Genomic DNA, 23,878 nt, shown 5'->3' with positions numbered 1-23,878 from the left:
CAAGAAGCTGGAATCAGCAGTGGAGCTGGGACTCTAACCCAGGCACTCACTATGGGATGCAGACATCCCAACCAGCACCTTACACAGTGTGCCAAACAACCTGCCCCAGTTTGCACTTTTAAATCCCCTCAGGAAAGGGCACAATCTACGTATTCCATCTTCTGGATAGACATCAGTGAGCCAGGTAGACCTCAGTGAGCCAGGTCTTTGTACATACACACCCTGACTTTTCCATCTTAGAAGGAGCAACTTCCTTAGCCATCGGGATGGCAGCCCTCTTGAGCAGGTGCACCTTGCTTTGTTTTGTTATTGCTGTTCCTATGTCAGTTACCGAATTTCCTTTTACAACTCACTGTCAGCACTAATATGTGTGAAGCAGAGCCTTCTTTAAAGACATTCTGTAAAGACATGAAGAGTATGATAGGAACTGGGGGATGGCCTGTCCTAAGGAATTCTGTTGTTGTCAGACGGGATCTAAAAGAAATGGAAAACGTCAGAAAATGCAGATTTTGTTTGTTTAAGCACTTTACGTCTGTTGAGGGGCTCTGTCCCTGCGTGTCGTACATGGTGAGAATATCTCTGGTGGCTGCAAGGTTAAAGATAATACAAATGCCTTATTTTTAGATTGATATTATTTTTAAAAAGAGCTGTGTGAGTTTGAAGGCCAAATTCTAAATGCCCTGAGGAGAACTAGAACAAGATAGGGATTGCACGGTGGTGGAGTGGTATCCAGTCTGAAAATGTCCTGAAGTATTTGTCTAACTTGTTGTTTGCTCCCACTAGGACAGTGGAGCACTGTTTCCACATGTGCGATAGAATGGTTATCTATTTCTTCATTGCTGCTTCTTATGCTCCATGGTAAGATGCAGTCTTTCTATTTTTCAAAAGAGCTTTTTATGATTAGAACTTCTCATTCTTCCTTTCCTCTCTTCCTACCGTGCCAGCTCCCAGCTCTCATGCATGTGCCTCACCACTTCCCCTCGACACATACATACATGAATTTCTTTTTTCCCAGTTTGATTTACTTGGGTCAGACTGTAGAGTTAAAGGGGAGAACATTGCTGCTATGCCACATAGCTTGGATTGTTCAACAGCAAGTGCTATGAACCTTTGGTTAGATGGAGTGCTCATGTCTGAAGTGTGTAACCTTTGTCCTCCATACACCTGCAGCTGCTGTTCACAATACTTTGGATTGTTCCTGTGAAAGTGCCGTAAACATGTGTGAGAAAAGCAGGCTTGCCTTTGAAGTTTATACTGTTGGTCTTCAGTTCATAATAAAGTACCCTCTACATGAGTGAATACACATTTCCCACTTCTTTTGTTGATCTGAGTAAGAGAACAAGTCAAATTTGTCAACTGTTTAAAATATTTAGTGTCCTGCACACTTTTCTTGATCTTACTGCCCTTTTGGTACAGGTGAAATCTTTTGTTGCTTGGAAACCTGTAACTAAAGAGACTAGTTTTCCTCTATTAAGACATGGTCCAGTTTTAAACATGCAGAAACTCAGGCTATGTCCTCAATGATTGCAGTCAGTAGAAAGAGTAGGCCTCTAGGTTCTGCCTAATGTAGCTTCAGTCACTCAAAAGAAATAATTATCCACTGCAGTAAAAAGTGTTCTCTCTCCCCAACACCTCTTACTAAATTATAGGTCTGCTTCATATTGGAGTAAGAATTCTTAGACTTTTGCAAAATACACCTCAATTTAAAAGAAGTGAATAAATGAAAAACATTTTTAATGTGAGCTGAGGAATCAAATATCAAAGTAGGTAGTTTGTTCACATGTTGTCTTAGATATGCAGTTAGTGCCTTTTACATTTGATAGTACTGATTTGTAGCTACAGTCAAAACGTTTTTTCTTATGTTTATTGTTAATATGAAATTAGAGTGAATAAATTGGCAGCATTTTAAAGTTCAGACATGACAATCCATTTAAAAAGTCTTGACACCTGTATTTTGTTTTTGATTGACATGTAATTTTACATATTTATGGGGTGTGACATGTCAATACATCGAACGCGTAATGATCAGATCAGGGTCATTGGTAGATCCAAAACCGCAGATATTTATCATTTCTTTGTTAGGACTCCATACTAGCTCTTTTGAAACACAATTAATTGTTGTCAGCCATCGTTACCCTACTGTGCTTTAGACATGAGAAGTTATTCCTCCTCTCCATCCAGCTGCACCGTTGTACCCATTAACCATCCTCTCTTCATGCCTCCCTACATTCTAACAGAATGTCTTGTGTAATATACGGTGGGATGGTTCTTCTCATGTCTGTCTTGGCAGAGAGATTGAAAATGGAGACACGTAGTCTGTTTATTAGATACCTGCTGTGGATACATGATCTCAGGTTAGGATGTAGTTTCGTGCTCTCTGTGAGCTTTGTAAGCTATTTCCTCCCAAACACACGGTCAGAATTGAGAAGGCCAACAGCCTTTAGCTTTGTCTGCCTAACGGGGAAAGTTGGGCATCATGGGTGTGCTGGGACTCTGTTCTATATGTCTGCTTTCAGTTGTCTCCATTTTTAAACTAGTTTTGAATTAATTCTAAATCTGAAAGGTTGACTGGCAGTTTTATCTTTTATTAATTTCACCCACATTGCTAAGCGGTCTCTTTGGTGTGTGGAGTGCCTTTTCTTCCTGCTTCTGACAGGAAGACACAGGTTCTGAAAATTCCTTTCATATTTCACTTCTGTTCTTGGTTGTCATGTTTATATTTTTAGGTTAAATCTCCGTGAACTTGGACCCCTGGCATCTCATATGCGTTGGTTTATCTGGCTCATGGCAGCTGGAGGAACAATTTATGTGTTTCTCTACCATGAAAAGTAAGAAAAAAATTTATATTTGTTCCTTTTTAAACTAACTGCCTCAATTTTACCTTGCATTGCAATATAATTTTATTTCTCTTCTTCAAAATAGAAGTACCTAAATAGAATATATATTATTTTTAATAGATCTTCAGAACCATTTGTTATTCATTATTAATGGACAGATTGCTACAGAAAGATAGAAACGGCACATGTGTGGTGTGATATAGTTAAGGGATAATGCTACAGTCATTTTCGAGCCAACGGGACCTCATTTCTCATCCTGAGGCAATTTAGCTTTATCCTCTATGAATATAAACAGTAATCACATGAGAAAAATAACCATTTTTCAAGGTTTCTGTGGAAATTTGAAGATAATTGATTTTAAGTGCCCAGCACAACTTTTGTTCCACTAGGAGTAGGAGATGTTCCAAAGAGAGTTTTCTGTAAAAAGGGATATTTGTGAAAATGCCTGAATTCCTATTCTCATTACCTTAGCCCTGGGGTAGGGTTTTTTAAACCATTATTCATAGCTTATAGTTACAAGTGTTAGGCAGTGTTAAAATAAAAGCTTATTCAAATTCAGCATCTTGGTTCTGCAGGAGATCTTCAGGTTCATCTTTTCTGGCTTCATTCTTTTTTTTTTTTTTTTTTGACAGGCAGAGTGGACAGTGAGAGAGAGAGACAGAGAGAAAGGTCTTCCTTTGCCGTTGGTTCACCCTCCAATGGCCGCCGCGGCCGGCGCGCTGCGGCCGGCGCACCGCGCTGATCCGATGGCAGGAGCCAGGAGCCAGGTGCTTTTCCTGGTCTCCCATGGGGTGCAGGGCCCAAGCACCTGGGCCATCCTCCACTGCACTCCCTGGCCACAGCAGAGAGCTGGCCTGGAAGAGGGGCAACCGGGACAGAATCCGGCGCCCCGACTGGGACTAGAACCTGGTGTGCCAGCGCCGCTAGGTGGAGGATTAGCCTAGTGAGCCGCAGCGCCGGCCTCTGGCTTCATTCTTAAAGGATGAGACTATTTACACCAAATAGTGCTTCATCTGGAAATTAGGACCCAAGTGTCCCACTTTCTGTTCTACAGCTCTTTTTACTACCTTGAATTAGGCTTGTATTTGAGAGACTCAAAAGCATGAAACTGTTGTCATTGGATGTATTAATCTACAGCTCATTACGTTCTTTATTGTGCTTGGTGGAATAGCTGAGACTCGACCATAGTTTGTGTTTATCAGAAAGTATTAAAATGGTTTTTCTTTTTCAGAAGAAAAATGGCAGTTTCGACTAAATTCTGTCTGTTTTAAAATTCACTTACAAGACCTTTTTGACCATAAGTGGTAATGTTATACTTTAGTAATTGTGGTGTTATGCAGTACATACAATTCTAAGGGACAAGTTTGCTTCTTGGGCTCAAAGCCCTAATTTATATCCTGGAAATAATAGGAAGTAAAGTAAGAGAACTGTTCTTTCTTATTGCAAGCCGCTGATGGCAACCAAAACCATAAACCGGTTCTTTCTCTGACAGGATTACTTTACGGTAGGCTTTGATTATAAAACATGAAGAATAAGATGTGAGTCACGCTTAGCCGTTTAATTTAGTAGAAGTAAGTACTTCGGGAAGTACACAAATTATGGCAGGTACAACTCCAGACCTTGCGGATCCAAACTTAAATAAAATGTGGTGGTCCTTGCCTTTGGGGGAAGAAATACAAGTTGAATTTTACTTCAATGTGTTTCTCAATAGTTTTCAGACATCCTGCTGTAGTGTGACATGAGCCGCCTAACAGGTCAGAATTTGTACACGTTCAGAACAGAGAGTCAAACAGAAATGCATGCCTCTCCCCAGGGCTGCTGTTCCTTTTCACTGATAAAGTTGGCCCCAAGCTGCATGCACCCCCATGTTTCTTCACAATGTCACCGTCTTAGAGCTCTGAGTTGGAACAGTAATGAAAGCAGACCCTCTAGGAAAATGCAAGGTGGGTTGGATTCCGGAAAACTACTATTGGCAGAAAACATTTTCTAGGTAGCATATGGAGTTCGATGCCTTTTCAATTCTGAAAGAAATGTTCATTCATTATCACTCAACTATGCTGTGTTGCAAAGAGGCCTAATGATCTCATCCTAAGAAGTGTATTTTATTTGACTAGTAAATATTCTATAGTTTTTTTTAAAAAAGAAAAAAAGGAAAGGCTGGTATGTACATGGTAATACAGTTAGCCACATTTCTGTTGTTGCAGGTATAAGGTGGTTGAGCTCTTTTTCTATCTCACAATGGGATTCTCCCCGGCCTTGGTGGTGACATCAATGGTAAGAAGCGGCTTTACAATTCTTATTTTGTCTTTGAAACTCTTAATATGATTATGGTTATGATTTTTCTTTCTGAAGCTATGACTTACCCATTAACCAGGGACGTGAAAGGAAAAAAATATGTCCACACAGGTGTGCCAGCAACTTGTACTGTGTAATGTCTATAGTTTGGAAAAACTGTGTCTTTAGCTGTGGTTCTCTTCCGTGCTAGTCTTGTGTATTTAGCTGTCTCTTCTGGGTGGGCCTTTGGGTTTTTCATCCTGCCCCAACTCTTTACCAAAACTTCTCAAACCTGGACCTATGAAAAGGTCAATTTTCAAGGCTTCTTACAATGAAGAAAATGTAAATTACCAGCTTCTAAAATCTCAAGAATTAGAAGAACCTTAAAATGGTCATTTGTTTTAACCTTCTGTCAGATATTTTTAAAACACCATCAGTCGTTTCTTTTCACTTGTTCTTAAGTCACAGTGTTTCTCTTCTCAAGGAAAGCAGTTTTCTTTACTTTGCTTGGAAATATCTTTTGAGAACTTTCATGGATAGAAATGGTACATTACCTTTGGTAGATAGTCTCATGTATGTTTTGCATTCCCTTTCAGATTGAATTACTCTTGAGAGATATGTGAGTTTATCATTTGAAACAGAAACATTACAACTTTGTGGTCACCATCAGGTGGTTACTTGTGCCATTACGTTATGTGCTCCAGCATCTTATATCCTACATTTTTTGGCCCTAGCCACTAAATTAAGGAGGTCCCTATGTCTTTAGTTTGAACTCTGTTCCTAGCCTGCAGTGGTCAGAAGCACTGTACCTGTGGCTTCCCTCTCAAGTTCATAGGCACCTTATGAGAACATAATTCCACTGCACATAGTTGTCCTGGTTACCAAAACAAACCTGTAAAGGGTTTAGGAGTTAAAATGGATTCTATTTCTTTGGAGTGTATGTCTTTTGAGAATGTAACATAGCACGTTGGAGATTTGTGATGGCTTTAGTAATCACCTAGCACCAAAAATACACATAGTTTACTTGGAGAAGGTAATGTGGAATGGTACAGACCGGGAGGCAGATGACTGAAATGAGAAAATCAGCCATTAAGACTGTATCATTAGAGGGCGATTCAGGACACCCACAGCAATATAAGCAAGGTCTATGCAGATCGGTTACTAATTAGAGTAGAATTTTAAGTAGATTCCCTCAGGGTATCCTAAGAGCAGGTTTAGCCAGTATTTTTATTAGCCTAAATCCTTAATTGGTATTTCCATAAGTGGCACAAAGGCAGGTGACTAATGTTTATGATAATCAAGCAGGACAATCCCCATACTGCCCTCATAGAACATAGAATCAAGTAAGCAAATACAACTTGTATTAAATAAGAAAGTATCGGGAAATTCTGTAATGCCTTTAATTGGGAGAAAGGTCAGGCTGTTATGGGAAGACATGACAGAAATAGCAGAAGAAGTGATATTTATGTTGATTGAAGAAGATAAGTAGGAGCCAAGAGCTGATAGTGGTTAGACAAGTGTGACATGTAGAGAAGACAGCATGAAGGAAGCCCAGAGAGAGGGAAAGCACTGGCTGCTCTAGAGAATTAGAAATGGTTCATGGTTTGGAATACAGAACGCGTGCCCCTGTTTGAGTGTCCATATAAGCCGGAAGGGGTAGGCATGCAGATAGCACAGATCTTGTGATAAAGCCAGGGAGCTTGACAGCATTCAGATCAAAAAGGATCTCCCAAACCATTCTGAACTAACAAAGTAACTATGTGAGTAAAGACCCAAAGCTTTGGTTCTGGTTGGAATCCTGATTAGAATCAAGCTTAGGCTTCTGTCGTAAAGAACTAGAAAACTGGAAAAAGAATAAAAGCAACTTTTTTTTTTTTTTTTTTTAGCATTGAACATAGTACAGGACTAGGAATCTTAAGAGACACCAGAAAAAAAATGAGCTGTGGTTCATCCCATTTGTTTACCAGGAGATGCTTTCCAAGCAGCCGTAACAGGCAGTGGGGCCCAGAGCACAGCAGTGTTGAATGGAGAAAACAGAAATTGATGTTCCAGGCTACCAACTGCTGCACTTTATGGGTTGGGTATCGGAGAGGAGGGTGTTATCCAAAGGAGAGGTTTCAGCAGTCTACAAAGAAGTTTCCTGAAGTCTGCCATATAGCAAGCTGAATTTATTCAGGGCAAAGACTCTACAAGCCCTGGTCTAGAATAACTGTTTGGAGGCTCTGAGGTAAATGGAGATTCCAGAAAGTTCCAAGTGCTGAGTGATAATGGAGTTTCAACCAGCCAGTGTGGAGAGACTGTTCTGAACATGCCAGGCATTCAGTTGACCCAACCAGGGCTATAACACAGGAGCAGAACTACACAAGCCCAGAATGAGCGCTGGTCTGGAATTGCCATAACAAGGCCTTCAAACAAACCTTAGAAGTATAAAATTGATTCTCCAGTAGATAAACTTCCTACTAGAACAAAACTCAACAATCTTTAATTAAAGACAACAAAATCTGTACTCCCTAACAACATGGCATTCATGATCTAGTGTACTAAATAGGCAAGAAGCAGGAAAATGACACATGCCCAAGGAAAAACAGGTCAGTTGACATAGGTCCAAAGATGACCGATGTTGAAATTCATCTGCAAGGACTTTACAACATAATGAGTAAACAAATGAGGAATCTTAAAAATAAATAGAGGCTGTAAAATATTAAGTCAACTGGATGCTAGATCAGAAAACTGTGATGTCTTGAGAAAAAAGTTTATTGGAGGGGTTTAACAGCAGGTTGGATACTGTAGAGGTTGGTGACTTTGAAGCAAGGTCAACAGAAATAGCACAAATGGAAGCATCAGAGAAAAAAGTCATTAAAAAGTGATCAGCGCATTAGTAACCCAGTGGGCAATATCAAGTGATCTGATGAAATATAACAGAAATAATAGTTGAGACTTTTCCAAATTTGATGAAAAATACCAACCCACAGATGCCCAAAGCACAATGAAGCCTGAGCGAGGTAAACACAAAGAAAACTACACTTAAGCACATTATTGTTAAATTACTAAAAAACAAGGTGAAAAAAAAATTCTTAAAATCAACCAGAGAACAAAGGAGAAAAGAATGATCACCGACATTGCATCAGGGTCTGGATGCAGAGTGCAATGCAGTGGAATCTTCAAGATGATAAGAGGATGCCTGCCAACTACAAGCAGAGGCTAACTCAGCATGGTGACTGTCATATCAAAGATAAATCAAGAGTGCTGGGAGTGATAAATCTGTGAGTGAATACAAAGGGTGTTCATTCCACATTTTTTCAAAAGATAATATGGGGGGGTTTTATCATATGGAGAACTTAAGTATACGACAACAGGACGGGTGTGGAAAAATGGAAGTATATAGTTATAAGGGTCATAACCTTGTGCAGGGGGGTATAATGATAATATCTTAAGATTTGTGAAGGATGCACTTAGTAATCCATGGAGCAACTGCCAACAAAAAAAAATAAATGTTATTGCAAAATAGTGTAATAGAGAAAACATAAACTGCAACACCAGAGTTACTCAATTGAATCTAAAGGAAGGCGAGAAAAGAGGAAAAATGGAACAAAGAACAGATTAAACCAAATAGAAAATAAGAAGGGAGGCTTAAACACAACCACAGCAGTAATTATATCTGTGTTGTATGTAAGAATTAAATGAGAATGGACTGAACACTCCAATTAAAAGGCAAAGATTTTCAGACTGCATTAAAAAGCAAGACTCAGCTGGATGTATTTATATGAAAAAGATGTTAAAAAGGTAGATAAATTAAAAATTAAAAAAAATTGAGAAAGAAGTGCCATCAAAGCACTAACCACAAAAAGCTGAAATGGTTATGTTAATACCAGGCAAACTAGATACCAGGACAAGGAATACTGGCAGAGCTTATGAGGGCATTTCATAATGATAAAAGGGACATTTCTAAGAAGATTTAGCAACCTTAAGTGTGTAATCAATAGGGCTTCAGCTTACTTGAAACAAAATCTAACAGAATTAATACAGAAGAAAAAAATCTCAATCATAATTGGAGATTTTAATATTCCTCTGATAGTTATTGAACAAATAATTGAACAGACAAAAAAGTAGTAAGGATAGATTTGAGCAACCCTGTCAACAATTTAACCTAATTGGCATTTTAGACAGCTCCACCCAAACACTGCAGTACATAGGTTCCTTTGATCAAAATAGATGATATGTTGGGCCATGAAGTAATCCTCAGTGAAGCTCAGATAATTGCAATTGTGCAACAAAAACAATGTGCAAAACCCCCCAAATATTTGAAAATTAAACACCACACTTTTAAATAAATTCAGGTCAAAGAACAGATTACACAGGAAATGAGAAAATATTTTGAACTGGATCATAATGAAAATACAGCCTAACAGACTCCGGGACGCAGGCTAGGCAGCGCTAGGAAGAAACTGCTGCATTAGATGCTTTTAGTCTCTTGACACTTACTGTTATGTCTCAATTTGGCTAAACCACAGATACCAGATATTTGTCAGACGTCAGTCTAATTGCTGCAAAAACCTTTTTAGGTGAGATTAGTATTCACCTCAGCAGACACTGAGTAGAGCAGGTTATTCTCCAACATGTGGACAGGTCTCAACTGATCCATTGAAGGCCTAAGGAGAAAAAGACTACTGTCTCTAGGCTGCTTTCTGATTCTCGCTGCAACATCAACTTTTCCCTGGGCCTCCAGCCTGCCAGCCCAGAATTCAGATTTGCCACCCCCATAATTGCATGAGCCAGTTCCTTAAAATAAGTTAGCATACACACCCTCTTTGTTCTAGTTCTCTGAAGAACATTAATGCTGTAGAAAGGTAGAAAGCTTTAAAATCTTGAAAGGCAGTCTCAAGAAGAAGCAAGAGACGTGGAAAGCCCCATATCAAAGTTAAATCCCGGGGCCAGTATTGTGATGCAGTGGGTTAAGCTGTGCCGTGCACTGCTGGCATCCCATTTTGGAGGGCCAATCCCAGTCCCGGCAGCTCTGCCTCCTGTGCAACTAACTCCCTGCTATTGTACCTGAGAAAGTAGCAGGTGATGGCCCAAGTACATGGGCCCCACAAGTACATGTCATCCACATGGAAGAACAGGATAGAGTTCCTGGATCCTATCTTTGGTCTGGTCATGGCCCTTTGAGGGGTGAATCAGTGGATGGAAGGTTCTCTCATTTTCTCTGTCTGTCTGTCTTCTCTCTCCCTCTTTCTCTGTTGCTCTTTAAAATAAAAAAATAGGCAAATCTTTTTCTAAAAGGAAATAAATTAAACCCACATCAAAAAGCCTCCCTGGTATCTTCACTGCTAGAGTCTATCAGATATTGAACATAGAAATAATTCATGTCCTGCACAAACTTTCACAAAGTAAACACTTCCCCAGTATATTTTACAAGGCCATTATTACCTAGATTCCAAAATCACACAAAGACATGACAAGAAAACTACACACCAGTACTGTTCATGAAACACAAAACATTTCAACAGAAGATTGGCAAATCTAAGTCACCAGTATGTAAAAATAGTGCATCATAGTCATCAAGCTTATTTTAGGAAGGCAGGGTTGGTAAATCACTTAAATCCAGACATTGAAATTTACCACATTGAGAGAATCTAAGAGAAAAGGCTGTGGTCATCTCCATAGATGCAGAAAAAGTCATTTGAGAAAAATCTGATACTGATTGATGATTTTATTTGTTTTTCACTTTATTTGAAAGGCAGATAGACAAAAAAAAAAAGCTTTTGTTTGCTGGCTCCCTCCTCAAAGTGCCCGTAACGGGCAGGATGGGGCCAGGCTGAAGCCAGGAGCCTTGAGACTCAATGGCATGTTCTCATCCAGGCGGCAGGGACCTCAGTGCTCGAGCCAGGCATCCGCTGCCTCCTAGGGAGGGAGTGCAGCAGCAGGAAGCTGGATGAGAAGCAGCGTAGGCCAGGACTTGAACCATACCCTGGTACAGCACATAGCCTATCCACCGTGCCAAAAGTCCACCCCTTATTCATTATTATTATTATTATTATTATTATTATTTTATTTGACAGGTAGAGTTACAGACAGTGAGAGAGAGACAGAGAGAAAGGTCTTCCTTCCATTGGTTCACTCCCCAAATAGCCACAACGGCTGGAGCTATGCCAATCCGAAGCCAGGAGCTTCTTTCTGGCCTCCCACTGGGGTACAGGGGCCCAAGCACCTGGGCCATCCCCCACTGCTGTCCCAGGCCACAGCAGAGAGCTGGATTGGAAGAGGAGCAGCTTGGACTAGAACTGGCGGCGCCACAGGCGGAGGATTAACTCAGTGTGCCTTGGCACCAGCCCCTCATGATTTTTTTTTTTTTTTTTTTTAAGAAAGTCACAACCAACTTGGCTACTTCCTAACTCTGACAAAAAAGCCTTTATGAAAAAAACTTGCCAGGCCGGCGCCACAGCTCAATAGGCTAATCCTCTACCTGTGTGGCGCCGGCACACAGGGTTCTAGTCCGGTCAGGGCACCGGATTCTGTCCCGGTTGCTCCTCTTCCTGTCCAGTTCTCTGCTGTGGCCCGGGAGTGCAGTGGAGGATGGCCCAGGTCCTTGGGCCCTGCACCCGCAGGGGAGATCAGGAGAAGCACCTGGCTCCTACCTTCAGATCAGCGCGGTGGCCATTGGAGGGTGAACCAACGGAAAAAGGAAGACCTTTCTCTCTGTCTCTCTCACTGTCCACTCTGCCTGTCAAAAAAAAAAAAAAAAAAAAAAAAAAAAAAAAAGAAGAAGAAGAAGAAAACTTGCCAAGCTAATACACTTAACAGAGAAATACTGAATGATTGGGAGAAAAAGGCAGCAATGTCTACTCTTGCCACTTCTATTCAGTATTAAACTGAGGTTCTGGCCATAAAGTAAAGTGAGAAAAAGAACTGAAAGGCACACAGGAAGCAAAGGGAAAGATGAAATTGTCTTTTCTCACAAACAATCTTGATCACATATTTAGAAAATCCTAAGGACTCTACAAAAAGTTTCTAGAACTAAGCAAATTTACTAAGGCTATAGAATATAGTTAAAATATAGGAATTGACTTTATTCGCATATGTTGCAATCAATGTGATTCAGGGGGAAATGGAAGTGTTTTCAAAAACATGAATAACTGCACATCTATGTATGCAACTTCGCAATATATTCAAAAACTAATTATTTGAGAGGTAGAGTTACAGACAGTGAGAGGTGAGAGGGAGAGACAGAGAGAGAGGCCTTCCATCTGCTGGATCACTCCCCAAATGGCTGCAACGGCCAGAGCTGTGCTGATCTGAACCAGGAGCTTCTTCTGGGTCTCCAACATGGGTGCAGAAGCCCAAGCACTTGGGCCATCTTCCACTGTTTTTCCAGGCCATAGCAGCGAGCTGGAATGGAAAAGGAGCGGCCAGGACTTAACTGGTGCCCATTTGGGATGTTGGTACTGCATGTGGAGGATTAACCTACTGTACCACAGCACTAACTCTGCAAAACCTAATTTAAGGTAGCTTATAGACCTCAGTCTAAAACTAAAATTTCTAGAAAACATAGAAACTTCAGGAAACATAGCAGCATCGTATCATCACAGTTTTAAAACAGGCAAAGATTATTTTTGCCACAGAAAGTTCCAGTCATAAAAGAAGAAAAAATAAGTTGGATTTTTGCGAAAGTCAAAAATTCTACTCACTGGGGCCAGCACTGTAGCACAGCAGGTTAACCCTTGGCCTGAAGTGCCGGCATCCCATATGGGCACCGGTTTGAGACCCAAAAAATGCTCTACTTCCAGTACAGCTCTCTACTGTGGCCTGGAAAAGCAGTAGAAGATGGCCCAAGTCCTTGGGCCCCCGCACTTGTGTGGGAGACCTGGAAGAAGCTCCTGGCTCCTGGCTTCAGATCGGCGTAGCTCTGGCTGTTGCAGCCAATTGGGAAGTGAACCATCGGATGGAAGACCTCCCCTGCTGCCTCTCCTCTCTCTCTGTAACTCTTTCAAATAAATAAATAAATAAATAAATCTTTAAAAAAAAAAAAGTTCTGCTCATTAGAAAACACAATTAAGAAAATGAATAGATAAGCCACAAGTAGGAAGCAGTTACTTGCTTTTTCTATATGTGTCTGATAAAGAACATGTATCCTGAATATGTTTTTTCTCTCTTTTTTAAAAAGATTTTATTTATTTATTTGAGAGGTAGAGTTACAGACAGTGAGAGGGAGAGACAGAGCGAAAGGTCTTCCTTCCATTGGTTCACTCCCCAAATGGCTGTAATGACCAGAGCTGTGCCAATCTGAAGCCAGGCTAGGAGCTTCTTCTGGGTCTCCCATGCAGGTGCAGGGGCCCAAGCACCTGGGCCATCCTCCACTGCTTTCCCAGGCCATAGCAGAGAGCTGGACTGGAAAAGGAGCAGCCGGGACTAGAACCGGCGCTCATATGGGATGCCGGTGCCACAGGCTGAGGATTAACCTACTGCGCCATGGCGCCGGTGCCCTGAATATATTTTTTCAAAACCTTCCAAATCAGTACATAAAAGGACAGTCCTGTAAAAAATGGATAAATGATTCTAACAGACATTTCACAAAGATTAGTATCCAGTTATCCAGTAATCCTTGAAAAAGTGGACATTGTTAGTCATCAGAGAAATGCAAATGTCAACCACACTGAACTGCAACTACACACCCTGTAGAGTGCTTAGAATCAAGAAGACTGACAACACCAATTCCAGCAAGGGTGAGAAGTAATATACATGTGTGAGTATTGTTGGGGCAGTGTAAAGTGACATGACCACTTCAGAAACTGCTTAGTTTCTTTTAAAATTAAATATACATGTGTCCTGTGATTCCATAAGCACTGCCTGACAGGAATCAAAACATGTATTTACAAAAAGACTTTGAAATGATGTAAACATTAACTTCATTCATAATAGCACCAAATTATGTTAAATAATGCAATGGACTACTAACCAATAAAAAAGAATAAGTGAAAGATATACACCAGGATATGCATGAATCTCAAAAATGTAATGTGGAGCAAAAAGAAGCCAGACACAGGAATTTAGGTATAATTCCATTCATGTGAGGCTCTGGGCAAAACAGACTTTGTGGTAATAGTAAAAACAGCTGTTGCCTTGGTGGCCAGGATTGAGAATGGGGTCCAGACAACATTTTGGGATACTGGAATAATTGTACATCTTGATAGGAATGTGTGTTACATGAATGTGTACATTTATCGGAACTCACTGTTCATCTAAGATCTGTGTATTACACTCTAAATCAACTGGCAATTTTTAATGCCACTCCCTCCACCCCACCAAAAAGCAAGAGTTATGACCCAGATCATCTTGATCCCCTTCCCAGTTCTGATACTTGAAAGTTATCTAGCCTTGGGCTTTGCATTTTAGTTTCTCATCTGTAAGATGGGGATAATAATAGTTCCTAATTTGGAGTTGTCATGAAAAGTGAATCAGTAAATGCATGGAGGTGCTTCAGGCAGTAGCTGGCACATAGTGACACTAATGACACTGATAATGAAAGCATTTCATTTTGCATGTTTTAGAATTAACTATGTTCCAGTCTTTGAAAGTTGATAAAGTAAATATGGTGTCTAGAACTGTCTATTAATACTTTGTAGTCAGAACCAATCTGTGTGCTTGGTTTGGTCTCTTGTTTTATTAGAAAGAAAAGAGTGGTGTCTTTTTTAGGGCAGTGACCAGCTCTGTGACTGTGTTCACGTTCTGTGGCTGTAGTGGCCTCACTTGTTGGAAGGGTGATTCATAATACCTCGGAGTCCCATGTGCCTTTGAGAATCTGATGAAATCTTTAACCCTCCCCTAGAAAAAGGTTCCTAATTCACATGCACAGAAATTTTTGCATAATAGGAATCAACTGCCCTCTAACCTTTAGGAAATAATAAATGTGAGGTTCTGGTTTTTAAATTTTAAATTAAAATGAATCTGAAAGATAAGGAGAAATCTAGTGTCAGCCAATTTCAGTAGCATTCCTCCCCCTCCTTTGGTCCTGGAGGCTTAGGTGAACGTCAGAAATAGGAATGATCCTCATACCTGGCACTCACGTCTCGACAGTCTGTCATCATTGCTTTTCGCCCAGGCCCATGGAGCCCGCTCAAAGCAGGTGGCTGAATTAGAGCTTCCTATTCCTCTGCTGGGCTTGGCCGCAGGGACCTGTTCCAAGACTCTGCAGGCTGCTGCGGTCCATGTCCAGGCTTCTGGTTCACCCACACACCTACCCCTTCCCTGGCCCTGCCGTGGTCTGGTTTCCACTCACTCTGCAGAACCAGCAGCCTTTCTATTCTCAGTCCTCAGGAGTCTAAGGGAATTACTCGTGTCTTCATCTGCTTCCAAGCACCACCTCTCTGCTCTCCCCTGGCACTCACACAAGACGGTTTCATCCTGTAGATGAGCCTCAGTCTTTGAAAACCAAGAACAATCTGAAAAATTCTCTTTTGTCCTAAAGCCCACAAAATTGTTAACTTCCTGCTAAGCTAAGAAATGCCCAGATGCAGAGACAAAAAGGCTTGGAGACATCTACAAGTCTAGGAAATGTCTTGTGCTAAGTAACCTACGATCTCCAGGGTCACTCGTAGTTAGGACTTCGTGTGTCAACCGTGAGGAAGCTGTACACGCACCAAAGCAGAGGAAGCTCCTCACAAAGGCAGTCCGTGTAGAACAGCAGCAGAGGAGGACAAAGAGAAGTTGAGAGGGAAATGACAAGCACAGTGGCTTGGGCCTGCCTCTGTGGCAAAGAAAGCTTTTAAAGAGGAAGATGGGAACCAAGTATTGTATTTTATTAAAATGTACGTCTGTCTGGCTAGGATTGCAATCTTAAAACGTGCAAAACACAGGCAGAATGAGCTCCTTTTTAGCGTGGGACCTGTAACATGATTTCTTGGTTGGATCAGGACTGCCAGTCCAAACGGTAATCTGGGTTGATGTCGAAGGGATTTCTTTTATGTTTGGTTCATGTTGACAGATCAGAGTACTGTTCACACAGAGCTTCTTCATTGTCTGGAAAATCAGGAGCCTTAGGGGGAATTACAGTTATCTCTGAAGCTTGTCACATCAGAGTAACATCCAACCCTTTTTATGTTTTTCCTCTGTTGACAGACTAACACCGACGGACTGCATGAACTTGCCTGTGGGGGCTTAATTTATTGCTTGGGAGTTGTGTTCTTCAAGAGCGATGGCATCATTCCATTTGCCCATGCCATCTGGCACCTGTTTGTGGCCACGGCAGCTGCGGTGCATTACTATGCCATTTGGAAGTACCTTTACCGAAGTCCTACGGACTTTATGCGACACTTATGACCAGAGTGTAGTGGGTCTCCAAGCCAGTATTATCTCAGTGATGGCACTTGGGAGTGGGGTAAGAGCTGAAAATTGCACAGGGAGAGGAAGAAGAAGACAACTGCACTGACTTTCTTTATGTCTTTTGAATATTAATTACTGTGAAAGTATAGAAGAGCTGTGTTCTGGAATTTTCCCCCTCACAGCAAATAGTGAATTATCCATTCCATTCCACTATCATGAAGGACTCTGAATAGACTTGGCCAACTGATGTTTACAAACCAGAATTTTGTATTTTAATTTTACAGATTTTACTACATGGTTTTTCTAAATTATTAGGTCAGGTTGTTAAAGTCAGTGCAATAACAAAGCTTCCTTTTTAAGAAAAAAAATTATTTCTATCACTTTCCCATTCAGTGTGTAAAGAATCATGGACAGAACTTACACTACTTTTACCATGTTTCATCTTGGAATAACATGGTTCTTTTTTAAATAGAAACTTTTAGTTTTTTGTAAATTTTTAAAAAATATTTCATCGAAGCGCATCTCTGCGGCTCCTCATTCACGTTGTGAATTTTTGCAGCAGTCAACATTCCACAGACGAACAAACATTATACCTCTTCTGATAGTCTTATTAAGTGTGGAGATATTGCCAATTTTGAAAACTGCAGTTTTCCAAACTTTTCTGCCAACCTCTAACTCTGAATTCAGTGCTGCTTTGGGCCATAAACTTGACCTAGTTTGGTTTACCAGTGATGGAGAAGTATTTTGATATCATTAACTTTTTCAAAAGATCCAACTTCTCTCAATGCCTTTGCCATGTTGTCTTCAGGGTCTCTTTCAAGGGCAGGTGAACATTCTGTCTGTGTTAGGGTAGTGCTGTGGAGTTGGCCGTCTGCTGATGGCTCCTAAAGAGCATTATGAGTTACACTGAATGGTGGCATTGCCTGTTTGGTGCCCAACAGTTAAGTCATTGTCACTTAGCTTTATATTATCAGTTTGATGTTCACTTTAAATTATGGAACTAGATGTGTAAATCCACATTTCTACCTTTCCTCTGCATCTCCTAATATAGGTTGTATTTTTTTTTCATAAAAAAATATTTAAAGCATTGTGTGATTAGTAGAAACTTGTGTCTGTAGTACATGGGTTATGTCCTGCCTCAGTGGAGTGATATTTATATATTATTTTGAGTTTTCCCTCAGTGTCTTATATTAAGATTAACATATCAGTTTTATTGATTAATCTTTCTTTTGGTGTTTTAATAAACAAAATAACCTTGCCTTTAGATTGGGTGCCGATATCACCCATTTTCCAGGAATGGGCTTGATCAATGGAATTGTTGGTTTGATGATAAAGCTTATTAATTGAAAATTTTGTACTGATGTAGCTTTAAAAGAAGGTTTTTTGTGTGTGTATATATTCAAAACTCTGATTGTGGAGAATTACTTTGGAATGAAGAACATATGAACTGATATTTGCTGGTGAATTCTTAAGTAGGCAAGGTACCCGGTGACAACACCAAGCAGACCACCCCTATCTGCATGATTCTGAACATCTGGATGCCTGTTGTTTTACTGTGCATATTTCATGTTTAATATATTAATTTTCTGTGGATTCATTTGAAGTTTGCTCAAAAGTAACATTGTCAAAACCACTAAAATGTATGTAAAAATTGTGCTGTAGACTAGAATAAAATTGTTACTTGGATTCATTCCACTGTCTCTAAATTAAATGACTGTGAAAATAATAATGCATGTTTGAGAGCTTGAGCTGATCCAGCATTTGTAATTCATATACTTTTCCTTTGTTTTTTTTTTTTTAATCAGAATGGAAAGAAAAACAAATATGCCCTGTCATTTAGAACTCTCTATTCTGCTTCTGTGCCAGAGTCAGCTCAAACATTCAGAAGCACATATTTTCAGTTTAAAATATGCTGTAAGTTTAACAGATGAGGGCCCTAACCAAGAGAAGCCTCTTGATTTAGCTAATTTAACATACATAGGATTGGATTCACAGGCTGTTCTGTTACCAACAAGACATACATCATATTCTAAACCCAGCAACTCTGCATGTGGTCCAGGTACATTCTGTAGAATAGGAAGTGAAGGTCATTGACAGTTAATAACATTTGGCTTCACGCCAAATTAGGGAACTGGAACGGGAACAATTCCAAAGTGTCTCATTCTCCATATTCCACTGCATCTCTAGAGCCAGCAAAAATAACAAATCAAAAAACCTGAACTGAAGATTGATCAAGCATGGACATGAAAGAGCAAACACCAGTAAACCCTCAGACAACCCACTGTCGAATCGGATATGAGCACTGAGTGTCTTGAAGCGTTGTTATCCCCAAGAATTCTGCCTCTGGCTCACCAGAGTGATGTCACTGATTTCTCGAGCATTCATCCAGGTGCTGTGCTGCCAGCTTCCTGAAGGCTATATCCAGTCAGGACCACACCTCTCGAACCAAATGCCTACATGCCCCCAGGCATATTTTACTTAGTCTGTCCCAAATGCATTCATTATCTCCTCATTCCTTCCCCAAGCCCATTGCTCTGAAACTTCCTATCTTAGTTAATGGCATGGCCATGGCCATTCATCCAACCTTGACTTCTCTTACTGAGGATATCCAACCAACCAGAGTTGTTAATATGCTGTCAACCTCCCTAATACGGTTGCTCTCCTTCCCCTGCTGAGGCCCTAAAAATCTCTAATTAGCAGCTCAAGACTACTGCAGCTACATCCTCATGTGCATCCCTGTCACTGCTTGCACCCCTCAAATGAGCTCATCTTTCATATTGATACCAGCATTTCTTCCTAAAATGAGTCCATCACCTGTTTCAAGTCTTCCACTGATAGTCTCTAAGACATGCCCAGTGCCTTAGGATGGACTCCCAGCTCCCCAGTTGAACCCCACTTGACACCAGCTGTGCTGGTGAATTTTACAGCTGCCAATACCCATGCCCTCATGATCTATTTGTGACTATGCTTTGTACCTGTCGCTCCTCAACCTAGAATATCCTCAAAGCAGCCCTTCTCTTACCTGGTAAATGTTTGCTCATTCCAAACTCCCATCATATGCCACCCACCTCCACTGTGAGGCTGACCCAGGCCACAGCCACAGCTAGCAGTGCCCTTCCTGACTCCACAGCACTGGCATGCCTTCTTGATTCCTGTCGTGTTACACGGTGACTGGGTTTACTGCCTTCCCCTCGGTGGTCCTGAGACTGAACTCCTGGAAGGCAGGAATGACTCTCATCCATCTCTGTTCTAGCTTCTAGCATAGCACTGGACTCATGCTAAAGATTTGTTAAATAAAAGGAGAGAGAGGGAAGGGTCCTTGGAGGATGACGTTGTGAAGGGGAGAGATGGAGAAGAAACAGGACAGACTGTTGTTGACCAAGTTCTCATCCGTCCTGAGCACCTAGCTGGGCTCTCACGTAGTGGCTGGCACCTGAGCTTCCCTGACCAGTGGTCAGCTAGCACATTCCTAGCAGCTGCAGGAAAGTCATGAGAAAGTGGAGCGTGAATACAAAGGTCAACATAATAGTCCCTTTTCCCTACTTAATAATCATGTAAAAGTACTACATAATTCTCATAGCCAGAATTTTCAGTAGCACTGTCATTCTTCAGAACCGAATATACAGCCTATTTTGCTTAATCGCTTAGTTTTGAACATTTAGGTCGTTTCAAATGATCTATTATAAACAGCGTTGGGGGGGCAGGCAACTTTAGCCATATTTATGAGTTTTTTTTTTTTAAAGATTTTGTTTATTTGAAATTCAGCATTACAGAGAGAGGGAGAGACAGAGAGTGAGCAAGAAAGAGAACTTCCATCCACTGGTTCACTCCCCAAGTGGCTGCAAAGGCCGAGAGAGCAAGCGAGCTAGCTTTCATTCACTGGTTCACTCCCCAAATGGCTGCAAAGGCCGGGGCTGCACCAGGCTGAAGCCAGGAGCCAGGAACTTCATCCAGGTCTCCCAAGTGGGTGGCAATGGCCCAAGCACTTGGACCTTCTTCCGTGGGTTTCCCAGGCCACTGTCAGGGAGCTGGATCAGAAGTGGAGCAGCTGGGACACGAACCACTGTCAGCCTCACAGTGGAGGTGGGTGGCATATGATGGGAGTTTGGAATGAGCAAACATTTACCAGGTAAGAGAAGGGCTGCTTTGAGAATATTCTAGGTTGAGGAGCAGCAGGTACAAAACACAGCCACAAATACATGCGATGTGTATGTTGTGGGCAGTGGCTTCATGGCTACGCCACAGTACCCGCCCATATGATTGGGTTTTTATAATTAAACTGTTGGTTCTTATGTATTGGGTATTGTGATAGTTTACATAGATGATCTCACTTAACCTTTACGGAAAACCCTTATAGGCAGATAGTTTTGTTAGCGCCATTTTACAGACGAGGAAACAAACATGGATGATGAATTTAGTTGTCCAAGGTGAGTGGCAGAGCTCTGCAGAATCCAGGCAGCCTTGAGTCTGTTATTCTCAAGAGTATAATTCCTGTGCCAAAGGGTTCTTCATGGATTTAATCAAAGGGAGACTTTTAAAAAATAAAACTTGGGGCAGGTGTCTGGCCTAGTGGTTGGGACACCCACCTTCCATATCTGAGTGCCTGTGTTCGAGTCCCAGCTCCACTGCTGATTCTTAGCTTCCTACTCATGCTGACCCTGGTAGGCCAGAGGTGATGGCTCAAGCAGTTGGACCCCTGCCAACCTTTTTGTGAAACCTGGAAGGAGTTCCTGGCTCTCGGTTTCAGTTTGGCCCAGCCCCAGCTATTGCAGTTATTTGGGAAGTAAACCAGCCATGAGAGCTCGCTCTTTGTCACTCTCAAATAGATAAAATAAATAAAAAACTTCCAAACCTCTACTCTTCTCCTCACCAGCTTTGGATTGTCTCTTCTCCTCATGAGACAATTAGATGGAAAGTGGGATAGGAAAATCTCCCAATGAAACTGACCTTAAAGAAGCTGGTTCACACCCCTGCTTCTGAAGCAAAGGAGGGTTCCCAAGGGGACCCGAGGAGTTTTTGTTTTAAATTTTAACAAGGTTAGAATGCTAGCATTCATGTCTTCTGCTTTTGCTATTTTAAAAAGACAGTGCCAATATGTTCTTACATTCTGTGCCATTCCCACCTACATCCCTGCAATGTTATTTTTCTAAGAAACAGTGCCACTGCACTTCAGCCGCTTTGCAAGGGGAGATGAGCTATTCCCGTCCGGGGGCCTGCTCAGCACTGCAGAGCGCTTTCTCATCCTGCCACATAGCTCATTATCACTCAGGCCTCTGCCGCAGTCAGAAGTCATTGTGTCAGAATAGGGCAGCCAGGCTTAAGGGGGTTGGGGGAATATGTTTTGGAGGCTTACCCTGTCTCCCGGGAGACAGGTCCTTTGGAGGCTTAGCCTGTCTCCTGGGAGACAGGTCCTTTGCTGTCCTCTTTTAGCCACACTCAATACACCTGCTGCGGCAGTCGCTCAAACGACCAGGGAAACTTTTTCACCAAAGGGATTTGCTTCTCTTCAGATCGCACCAGTGTTTTCTGACTCCCATTTGTGAGTCATGTGTCAAGCTGGTATGCAGTCAGCCTCTAACACATTGGCTGGGTGAGAATAGACTAGTTAATGTATTACCTTTGAGCTTCACTTCCTATCTGCAAAAGGGGTATACTACCTCCTTCTTAGTACAGTCATAGGGATTAAAAAAATACCCAACATGTCTGGCATATAGTTGGCTCTAGGTGACTATTACAGTGTTTCCGTCATATAGGACCAATTTGTGCAATTTAAAAACCATAGTTATACCCCATAGGAGTATTGTGCTTAAATCTTTGTGTGCATTTTGTAGCTTTTACAAATGGTCTTGGATCAAATGATGGCCAAGGCTAAACTGAGGCGTGTGGACTTCCCAGGCTTTCTAATAATTTTGGGTCCTTTTAAACAACTATTCTTTAAATATTCAATGCTTTTGTAGTCAAGAGGCTGCGTGCTCATGAAGAAAGGGTAGGAAAGGAGCAAGCGGAGGCAGTTCTGTGCCCAGGTGGCAGAAAGCCTTCAGTTACCTTGACCTACCCTCTACCAAACTGGACAGCAAGCTGACCCTCTTGCACTGTTACCTGAGCTTGCCTCTTCAGGGTTAACTCACTCCCCCTATCCCCTCGGTGGCTTATGAAAGAATTCCTTCCAACCACAGTTCTACAGTGTCTTCACCTGTTTGTTTCCCAGTGGATTGCTTATTCATGCAAGGTTTACTGAATATCAACTATGTGCCAGGAGCTGATCTAGGCACTGGGGATACTACAATGGAAACAAATATAAAGGATCAAATTCCTGCCTGTTGTGCAGGCTAGAGGATCCCCTGACCCCACTCCACCACTCTGGATTTGACGCCTTGTGAGTTTTTGTTGATATCTTTGTTGGCACTGTACAGACAGATGCCTGTGGCCACTGAGTACAGCAGGGTGCACAGGCAAGGACAGAGTGATGTTGATATTCCTAGCTCTCAGCATAGGTGCACTGCTTCATGCAATCCATTTGTGCCTTTGCCAGTCTGAGTTGGGGTTACCTGTCTCAAAATTTGCTTTTACTTTTGAGAGCTCCAAAGCAGCTCATTATTTAAAGGAACATGTGAACTCTGTCCTCAAGGAAATAACCCTCGTGTAGGAATGAATCAACCTCTACTTCAGCTGCACATTTGTTAAGTGTGTCAGGTTCATCGAAAGTAGGGTTTGCTTATTCTCCCAGGCAGGGGATGATGAACGATAAACACCTGCCTGGGCTAAGGTGTTTTGCTGCCTTGTTTACAGTGTCAGGATGCCTATGGTCCCTCCATCATTCATCCTAGTCTTACAGTGTGCCATGCCTGGAGTACCGGCTTGGGATACCGTACTGAATAAGCTAGCTCTGTGCCCCTCAGGAACCTGTAGTCTCCTGGGGAGAAGAACGCGGGAACAAATTAACTATAATCATGCAGTGTTTGTACTGGATGCTACTGTCGGAGGAGGAGGGAATTAATTGCCCAGGGAAGTTAGAAGTCCTCACTGCAAAAGCAGTATTTCAGCTGAGGCTTAAAGGGTGAATGAGGAATTGCCAGGGGAACAAGAAGTGAGGAGGCAGCATGTAAAGACAGAAAATGGGGAAAAGGACATTCAGGTAAACGAAAGAGCATGGAGTGCGCTTGGGAGAATGCTGCATTGGAACGGTAGGAGAAAGAATGGTAAGTATTGACTGAGTTCTTGTGAAGGTCCCAGCCCATTCTTCATGTTTTATATACGTATTGATCCATGTGTAAGAGTAATGCAAAATGTTCCTGGAAAATGGAATTATAAAAGGTTTATGTTGGTTCCATGTTTTTTCCCATTTATTTGAAAGGCAAACAGAGAGAGAAAAGAGAGAGAGAGAGAGAATCTCCCATCTGCTGTTTTACTCCCCAGATGCCTACAACAGCCATGGCTGGGCCAAGAAGAAG

At 41.6% G+C, this 23,878-nt stretch overlaps 1 protein-coding gene across 6 annotated transcripts in view; it reads left to right on the top strand.

Moving 5' to 3' along the window:
- Nucleotides 1–23,878, top strand: part of MMD (monocyte to macrophage differentiation associated) — a 162,628-nt gene that overhangs the window by 74,902 nt on the left and 63,848 nt on the right. For 3 of the 6 annotated variants that reach the window (XR_011383522.1, XR_011383521.1, XM_051825500.2), the window contains exons 4-6: nt 784–858; nt 2,727–2,828; nt 5,042–5,111. Coding sequence is in view for 4 of the 6 variants with exons in the window: in XM_051825500.2 (XP_051681460.1) it covers nt 784–858; nt 2,727–2,828; nt 5,042–5,111 (247 nt within the window). In the remaining 2 variants the exon portion in view is untranslated. Of the gene's footprint in view, nt 1–783; nt 859–2,726; nt 2,829–5,041; nt 5,112–16,223; nt 18,118–23,878 lie in introns of those variants that run through there. The other 3 variants (XM_070060910.1, XM_002719282.5, XM_070060911.1) reach the window with 2 other exon arrangements.

This window comes from Oryctolagus cuniculus, chromosome 17, assembly GCF_964237555.1.
Source record: "Oryctolagus cuniculus chromosome 17, mOryCun1.1, whole genome shotgun sequence".
NCBI lineage: Eukaryota > Metazoa > Chordata > Mammalia > Lagomorpha > Leporidae > Oryctolagus > Oryctolagus cuniculus.
Note: the sequence above shows the minus strand (reverse complement) of the source record. Positions and strands in the feature narration are given on the sequence as shown.